General features: G+C 37.2%; 1 protein-coding gene across 1 annotated transcript; it reads right to left on the bottom strand.

The window, feature by feature from the left end:
* Positions 1 to 3,966: 3,966 nt before the first annotated feature.
* LOC117632438 (7-deoxyloganetin glucosyltransferase-like) lies at positions 3,967 to 8,370 on the bottom strand. Its single transcript, XM_034365908.1, has 3 exons — positions 8,347 to 8,370; positions 7,655 to 8,141; positions 3,967 to 4,913 (listed from the first exon to the last, which is right to left on the bottom strand). The coding sequence occupies exons 1-3, from the start codon at positions 8,368 to 8,370 to the stop codon at positions 3,967 to 3,969; spliced, it is 1,458 nt and encodes a 485-aa protein (XP_034221799.1).
* Between the last annotated feature and the right edge of the window lie 1,078 nt (positions 8,371 to 9,448).

Below are 9,448 nucleotides of genomic sequence, written 5' to 3'. Positions count from 1 at the left end.
GAGGAGCCAGTTGGTTCTTTAGGAGTCCGCCTCCTAACTTCCTCTTGATACTCTGATTGAGTCTATGGATCCTCCACAGGATGCTGGGTTTCAGATCTTGATGGAGACGTTAGATCAGACTCTCGGGAGGAGGCCGGAGACATATTGTTGAGGGATGGGGAATGCCAGGCGGAGGGAATCCAGACCCCGTTCATCAGCGCAGTCAAACAATCAGGTGACTGCTTTGACAACATAGGTGGCCATTCTTCAGAGTCTGATGTCGGTGATTCTGCAGTCCCTTGCACAGTCTGGCATTCCAGTCCTGCATTTTGATGCGCCGACCTCCGAGCCCGTCTACCCCGAGCATCCCCACCAGACAACGGCCCCTGTACACTCCCAGACCTCCGAGCCGCATGTGCCAGACGACAACGTAGATTTTGGAACATTATTTGATTAGTTTTTTATTTTCACTTTTAAATATTTCTCTTGTAGTATACATTTATTTTATTTTATATAATAAATGTATTCTTTACAATTCATTTTATTACCAAAAAAAACAAAATTTATTTTTTTACAAAATTAAACAAAAACATAATATTAAATTTAAATAATATATATATTAATTTTGCACGATGAAACCTTTCTCGTCATACAAATTCACATTTGACAAAATAGAAAAAGTTAATTTTTTTTAAAAATACATATAATTTATTCTTGCGCGACGAAGTCTTTCATCGCGTGAAAAGGATATGCACGACAACGGCAATTTCGTCGCTCAATATCTTTCGTCGCGCAAGCGTTGGAGACACAAATTGAGCGACGAAGAACTCTTTGTGCCACAAATGTCTGCAACACGAATCGCGCAACGAATATTATCCGTCGCGCAGTGTTGTCGCGACGAACCTTATTTCGTCGCACAACGGTTTGTGCGACGAATTGTTATGTCGTCCCTGAACCTTTTGTGCAACGAAGGATAACCGTTGCACAGTTTTGCGTGACGAATAAAAAGAATTGGTCGCGCAAAGTCTTTCTTCACGCTCTTTGCACGACGGATTATGCGCGACGAATTTTCTGTCGCGCTTAAATTTGTGCGACTAAAAATAACTTTGCGCGATGAATATCTCTTCGTTGCACAAATCATAAAATGTAGTAGTGATTATTGGTGGCAATCCAAATTCGAACTATAAATAACAACGTTTTAAATAATAAAAAATCTGTTTAACCCAAACTTATAATTATATTAGCTGTGTCCTTTCAAAACATTAAAAAAATATTGTCATTTGACGCCATTGACTTTGACTTTATCAGTTACCTCCACGTCATTTACAGATTCTCCTATAATGAATTTTGTCAAAAGATTGTTAGGAACAATCAGTAAGGGCTCGTTTGGTACACCGTATTAGACTCTGGATAGGAGTAAATAGTCTATCTCAGGTGTTTGGTGTCAACTTGTATTATTTAATTACCTGACTATTTTATACGGGTTGGGCTTTTAATACTCTCCTTACTTGACTAACTGATACAACCCACACACCCCGGTTTAGATAATACACGCTTAATTATACGGCTAGGGAAAAAGAACACGCGTTCTACGAAAAAAATCAGACGCTCTTTTCATCTTCTTCTCCCTAGGGTTGTTCTCTACTATCTTCTTCACTCTTCTCTAGGTATCCATCTCTCACTCTCTCTCTTTTTCATACTCTCTCCAATATGCTTTATATATTGTAAATTTTTAGTGGAAATTAGGTTATGATTTTTTTTTTTTGGCATTTTTTTTAATCGAATGTTTTCTTTGTATGTGATATAGTGATTCGACGTTGTGGGAATATTTAGATTATTGGTATTAAACAGAGTATTGCCAGTTTTTGTCCAAAAACAAATAACTGTGCTAGTGTTGGTAGTTTAGTTGAATACATACATACCTGACGACTAGGGGAGCAAAATTACAAAATTAAAATTGTATGAACCTGAATTCTAGGAACCATTTCTTTTTCTTTGTCAATTGCTATTAGAAAAGCAAAGATGGCCTTGTCTATTAATGACCAAATTAAGGCACTACGGCCAATTTTGGAGAAAGCAAGTGATGAAAAAACATTCCTGACATTGGATGGTGCTATGAGAAAAGCATTTGTTCTTCTCTTACTTGGGGCGAGGGAGTTGTGATTCACTCTTTGATGTAGTTTGGTTTATGAACAACTTTCTCTTTTGCTCTTATCACCTTAATATGTGATCACTTTGAATTATACATTATTTGGTACTGTTTTTATTAACGTATGCGAATATGTTGGAATTTTTATGAGATACTACAATTATGATAATGGGTTATATTAAAAAAAATCTTCGCAAAAACAATTGAATAACAAATCTTGTCATATGAATCTTACCAAAAAAAAATTTGTGTCATTTGAATCTCAATTTCCATTAAAATTATCAAATATTTTTTTTATTTTTTTATTTATAAATAGTCTGATCTGATGTTATTCGAAACATCACCAAACACAGTATAATTTAGTCATATTATTTATCCGGAACAGCACCAAATGCCTTATAATATTATGGATAAATAGTCAGTACTCTCCGGAACAGATTAATACTATCCGACGGAAATTAGTCAGTACAGTCCGACGTACCAAACGAGCCCAAGTGACTTATATGCTTAGGATCAATATATTAACGCAGTGAACAATATTTATATAAAACAACAAATAATACAAACTGCATGGATGACCTAATACAGTAAAATAAGAGAACATTGACTTTAATTTATGGTAGAGGCTTGCATATTGGCAATGTCTTAAAGACAAAGTTTCGCCCATTTTCAGTGCTTGAAATTCAATTCAATGGATGTCTATCTCCAAGGATTCAACTATCTATAAATCAAGGATCCAACACCGGATCCTTAATCTCTGGCGAACTTAGATGTGCTTCTTCTCCAAAGAGAATGCAAGAAAAATATAAAGTTTTATTTGTTTGTTGGAAAACAAGTTACTTTTTTGATGGTTGGATATTGGGTATATATAATACTGTTTGCGGTTTCAAACACAACAGTTAGAAACCTGTTATAATTTAAATTCAAACTGAAACGATAATTAAAAATGTTCTACTGTAAAAAAACAAAAAATAATTAAATTATTTTTCGGGCCCAACTCTTAGATAAAATCAGCTCGAGTACTTTTTGTTAGAGAAAACCCGCTTGAGTGCTTTGTGTTAGAAATAATCCGCTCAAGCACTTTCTGTTAGAGAAAACCCTCTCGAGGATGTTTTGTTAAAGACTTTTGGGGTTAATCGTTTTATTAGTCCTTGAACTTTAACTCAATTTGCATTTGAGTACCTCAATTTCCAAAATGGTTCCCGTGATCCTTTAACTTCAGTTTTGTTGGGACAAATGGTCCTGCCCTCAATTTTGTTCTGTTAAATACAGGGACGAAATTGTATATTTATATTAAAAATAACCCGCTCAAGCACTTTCTGTTACAGAAAACCCGCTCGAGCATGTTTTGTTAAAGACTTTTGCAAAACTGTGAACTTTCATTGTAGGACAAAAATACTTCATTTGCTTTCAAACTCCAACAAGTATCCTAATCAAGTCTTCGTTGATATATTGGCCTTTTGAGCTTTTGTTTTTTGTTTTGTTTTGAGAGATGCCTTTTGATTTTTCGATACACTAAACAATGAAGAGCCAAAACAATTATTGTAGCAAACTGCTTAAAATATCGGGAAAAGTGGGCTCAAGTTGGGGGCCATGTATTGGTTCAGACATATGGTCATCGAAGATTATGGATGCCAATACTTGCCACTGATTTATAAGTACGGGAGCACACACTACTTTTCTATAAAACAAATTGCAGAGTTCAAAGCCCTCAGCCATTGATAAAAAATGAAAAAAAATAAAATTGATTCCACAATAATAATAAAACAAAAACATAAGCTGAGGTGTGAGGAAATAACAACATAGAACCCCTGGATCAGGGTTGATTATCTCTCTAGCTACTCGGGTTTTGATGGCTGCAGCAGTACATCTTTAACCAACTTCTCCAAATTCAGTAATGAAGAACCTCTTGGACCAGTAGCTTCCTCTGCCTTTCGCTTCCACTCCATGGCGTTCTTTCTCATCTCTTTCCCTTTCTCACCAGACATTAATTCTCGCACAAGCTTCTCCACTTCACTCCTCTTCACATTGCTATCAATCTCCAAGCCAACTCCCCACTGAGTGCACAAGAACCAACAGTTCGTCTGCTGGTCCGCAAAAAACGGCCATATAACCATTGGCACTCCAGCACTCAAGCTCTCAATGGTGGAGTTCCAGCCACTGTGTGTCAAGAATCCTCCTATAGATGGGTGGTTCAGAACTTCCTCCTGTGGTGCCCAACTGACCAACAAACCTCTTTGTTTCGTTTCTTGGGTGAACTCCGATGGGAAAATAGCTGCATCATCCTTCACAAGGTCAGGCCTAATTGTCCACAAAAAGGGCTTTTTGCTATTAGCAAGACCCCAAGCAAACTCAACAAGCTGTTGGGGTGTCATAACAGTAATGCTCCCAAAATTAACATAAACCACCGAGTCGGGTTCCTTGGAATCCAGCCATTGCAGGCACTCAGGCTCTTCTTTCCAAAGGCTGGAACCAATCGATGACAATATAGTGTTCTGGGGAACAATCTTGTTCACAAGCAAGTGATTGGGGCCAATGGTGTAAATTGGAGGAAACATTGAAGAAAGAGCCTCCAACACTTTATATTCCAATGTGTCATAAGTGTTTAAGATGATAGCAGAAGCTTTGGATGCTCTTTCTACCACCCCCAAGGCGAAGCTTAGCATCACGTCTTCTGGATCTGTGGTACGTAGAAAGCTTGGGAGATCTCTCAGACGAATATCCTTCATTCCTGGAATCCAGTCTACCGTGGTGTCCAAATACCCGTTTGTTAGAGAAGCCTCATCTGAAAAAGCATACATAGAATTTGTCATAGCTGCTTACCATTTCTATATCCCAGATTAAATAACAAAGATATAAGAATGTTATAAAATGAACTGGGATATGTGCGAATATTGAGCTGCACGTAAAGTAGATGAGACACAGCATTTAACGAGGTTCGGCTATGCCTACGTCCTCGGAGAGCAGCAACAGTAACTTTTCACTATATAAAATAATATGGCTACAACTTTAGTGTTTACAATATGTGTGGCTCACTGAATTTTCTCTCTAGGAGAATTTCTCTCTGCTCTCTTTCTCTTCACTCACTCACCCTCTTTCTTCCTTGTCTTCCTCTTCTCTCTTTTCATCTCACATTACAAGCAAATATAATGCCTATTTATAGGCAAAGCAAATGGCTTGGTTTGGTGGGTGTGTGATTTGGTTTGGTAGGTGTGTGGTTTGGTTTGGTGGGTGTGTGGTTTGATTTGGTGGGTGTGTGGTTGGATTTTGTGTTGAACTTGAATGTTAGTTGGCTATGTGGGCTTCACCCATTCTTCTTTACAACAAAGAATTCTTTCTTATAGGCTTAATATTTGTACATAAATGGCCATCTTTCCCAACAAATTACAGACGTGGGCTTCAGAGCATCACATAATTTCCCCAAGTTATATATATATATATATATCCTTCTCCATTGCGAACTTCTAAGATGCGGAGTGGTTGCGAACTTTTGTTTTTAACCGTTGGATGGCTTGTATGGTTTAGATTTAAAACAAAGTTTAATAACTCATTTTTCTCTCTCTTCCCTTTCCTCTTCTTCCGCGAGTTCACTCATCTCTCTCTCTCTCTCTCTCTCTCTCTCTCTCTCTCTCTCTCTCTCTCTCTCTTTTTGTCTTCTTTTCCTTTCCTTTGTCAGATATTTTCCTCCTTTTCCCTCCTGTTCCTTTTTCTCTCTGTCTTATTTTCTTGTTAGAGTTGTTAGAGTTGTTAGAGATGCAATTCCACATGCGTGTTTTTCCTGAAATTAGTAATTTCTTATGTTGGGAATTTTGGCTAATTGTTGGAATCAGGTTTGACTAATTTGTTGATCTGGTACAAGATAGAAAAGGAGGAAGACAAAGGAAGAAGAGCGAAAAGAAGGAAAATAAGACAGAGAGAAAAAGGAACAGGAGGGAAAAAGAGGAAAATATCTGACAAAGGAAAAGAAGACAAAAAGAAAGAGAGAGAGAGAGAGAGAGAGAGAGAGAACTCGTGGAAGAAGAGGAAAGGGAAGAGAGAGAAAAATGAGTTATTAAACTTTGTTTTAAATCTAAACCATGCAAGCCATCCAACGGTTAAAAACAAAAGTTCGCAACCACTCCGCATCTTAGAAGTTCGCAATGGAGAAGGCCCCCATATATATATATATATATACACACACAGTTCCTCTCTCATCCGGATCCGTACGTTATTACCGTGAAGGTGCCATTGTAAACAATGAGGAAAATAGGGGGGAGTAGTAGAAAACACAAAACGTCCACACTGTAATAATGTCCGGACCTCCCCATGGGAGGTAGTTATTTGGTACTCCAATACTCATCATTCACTGTAATTCCAATCTTATCTTTTTAAGTTTTCAATCTCATTTTCATAAGTCTGAGATGAAAAATAATTAAAAAAAATAAAGGAGGGTGAATGAATTTTTTTTTTCGGGGGTGAACGATGAATATAATAGTTTGCCAATCCCTAGACATATGGGTCCCTACATTTTCTATTTCTTAGACATATACACATCACTCTATAAATCTATATGTAAAACCCAAATTCAAATTTATATGACCATTAGGATATAGGAGGTCATAGTATTCCTATGTTTTTACATTGTTGCCACCAAACTTCATATTTTATTTATAATTTATTTCAAGCATTTCATTAAGTACTATTAATAGCATATCAATCACCTCATTTCTTTCGGTTGACATTCTCTCTAGCATATCGCTCCTAAAATTACAAACAAAAAAAAAACTGTAAATTACATATCTAATAATGTACCTATAAAAAATATAAATATAAATATATACGTAAAGATATATAGGTATATTAATTACGAAAAAAAATTTACAGCAAAATAGGTACACAATAATTCATAGAAAACATAGATACACAATAATTTATAGAAAATATAGATACGCAATAATTTATAATAATAAAAAATAGGTAGATTATTATCCATGAAAAAACTAGGTACAATAAATAAAATCCAAGTTCTAAAATAGGTAGATTATTATTCGGGAAAGATGGAACAAAATTTCAAAAATGCAATAAGAAAAACTGCCTTTTTCGGCCAACAATTGTTGACTGTATTAATGAATTATAATAATAAAACGGATAATTAATTGCACACAAAATTGTAGAGGAAATCACTACAATAAATTGGGTAACTAAAAATTAAAATACCACCCCATTACACGTTGAAATATAAATACGGGTATTTTGACAATCAAAAAATTATAATAAATCAGATATTGAAATTAATTTTTATTTATTTATCAAAGATATTGAACTTAATAAGGTAGTCATGGGTTTTTACTAATAAAAATTGGGTATTATTTATAGAAACAAAAAGTGAAGGGTTGCAGGTAAAATAAGTTGAATTTGAAGGGTGTAAGCCAAATTTACTATTAATTTAATTACTTTTCATATAACAACTAATACAAATAATAATATCACAAAATTTCAATTTTACTGTATGCGTGCCCTTTATTTTTCATGTAACATAACATGTACCTCTGAGTGGTGTAAGACCTTTGTCAATAAGTTGACGATAATGAGTGACGCCCGTGAAGCTACATGCACTTGCAGTCCAGAACAGCGCCACCGGAATTCCAAGATCTTCACCCACTTTGACGGCGAATGACATGATACCATCCGAGACAATACAGGTCACCGGTGGGAGGGCCTTGTCTAGACTAAGGTTAGCAAGCAGGTTGTGAAATGGTCCTAAGCAAGTCTTGCTTGTGGAGTCACAAAGAGACGGGATGTCTTGCGTAGCATCAGCGTCCATAGGGAGCAGACCATCGGGGATGGCTTCGAAACAGAAGTCCTGGGAGATGTAGAAAGCGGAGGGGCCTTGGGATTTGAGCAAGCGTTTGTGGTTGTACTCACTGTTGACAAAGGTTATGTGAAAGCCTCTGTGATGTAGGAGCTTTGCAAACTTCATCATTGGGCTTATGTGACCTTGAGCTGGGAATGGGAGACACACAGCATGAGGCCTCTTGCTAACTTCTACTCCTACGCCATCCATTTCTATTTCTCTCTCTTTTCTATCTTAATTCTTAGTTCTTAGGGTACTGCGTGTGTGAGTTAAAGTACTGCGAGAGATATAAACTTTATAGGAAATCTAGATCTGCATTACATCTGTTCTCTTGGCAGTATACATAATATTCGAGATATTTTTACCACCATGATCTAGTTTTAACTTTTGGTAGATTTATTGTTCCCATCTGAATGATTGGATTGGACTCAATGGCCCTGAGTTCCAAGAGATATCGCGGAAATTTCAAGCCTTTATTTTCAAAAATATCACGTCCACATATAAATTTCTCATACACGACACACATTTCTGACCCCAAAAAAAAAGTTAATACATTCCTTTAATATAGGGTGCTTATTTTTCCACTCCCCTTTTATTACACTCCCTTTTATTTTTTTTAATACTTTTTACTATAATATACAAGTGAGGGTAAGTGAACAAAAGAGATGTGTGGGAATATACAATTTCCAACAAAAGGAAATGTAAATGGACAAAAGTGGAGTGGGAAAACTAGCTCCCTTAATATATTGGGCACAAAATGTCACATCTCGAGACCGGCCATGCCGTAACACGATATTGTCCACTTTAGGCCCCCTCTCTACTCTCACGGTTTTGTTTCTAGGAACTCATGAGCAACTTCCCAGTGGGTCACCCATCCTAGGATTGCTCTACCACAACTCGCTTAACTTCGGAGTTCCCAAGACTCCAAAGCCAGTCAGCTCCCAAAAGGCCTCGTGCTAAATGGAGGCGGGCATTATAAGACACATCACCCCCTCTCCGTTGGATTATAAGACACATCACCCCCTCTCCGTTGGTTGATGTGGGATATTACAATCCAACCCCCTTAGGGGCCCGATGTCCTCGTCGACACATTCGCACCACATGGCAGAGTGGCTCTGATATCAAATTGTCACATCCCGGGACCGGCTCCGTCGTAGCATAATATTGTCCGCTTTGGGCCCCCTTCTCTGCCCTCACGATTTTTAATCTAGGAACTCACGAGCAACTTCCCAGTGGGTCACCCATCATGGGATTGCTCTACCCCCAACTCGCTTAACTTCGGAGTTCCCAAGACTCCAAAGCCAATGAGCTCCCAAAAGACCTCGTGCTAGATGGAGGCAGGCATATACATATAAGGCACATCACCCCTCTCCGTTTGTCGATGTGGGATGTTACAAAAAAGTTGTGAACAAAAAAGATGATGTGATGTGGTAGAAAATTGGAATATTGATTGAATGGTTTCTGTTCTGATAAAGGAATGCAAAATT

Source organism: Prunus dulcis, chromosome 6 (genome assembly GCF_902201215.1).
Source record: "Prunus dulcis chromosome 6, ALMONDv2, whole genome shotgun sequence".
NCBI classification, from domain to species: domain Eukaryota; kingdom Viridiplantae; phylum Streptophyta; class Magnoliopsida; order Rosales; family Rosaceae; genus Prunus; species Prunus dulcis.
Note: the sequence above shows the minus strand (reverse complement) of the source record. Positions and strands in the feature narration are given on the sequence as shown.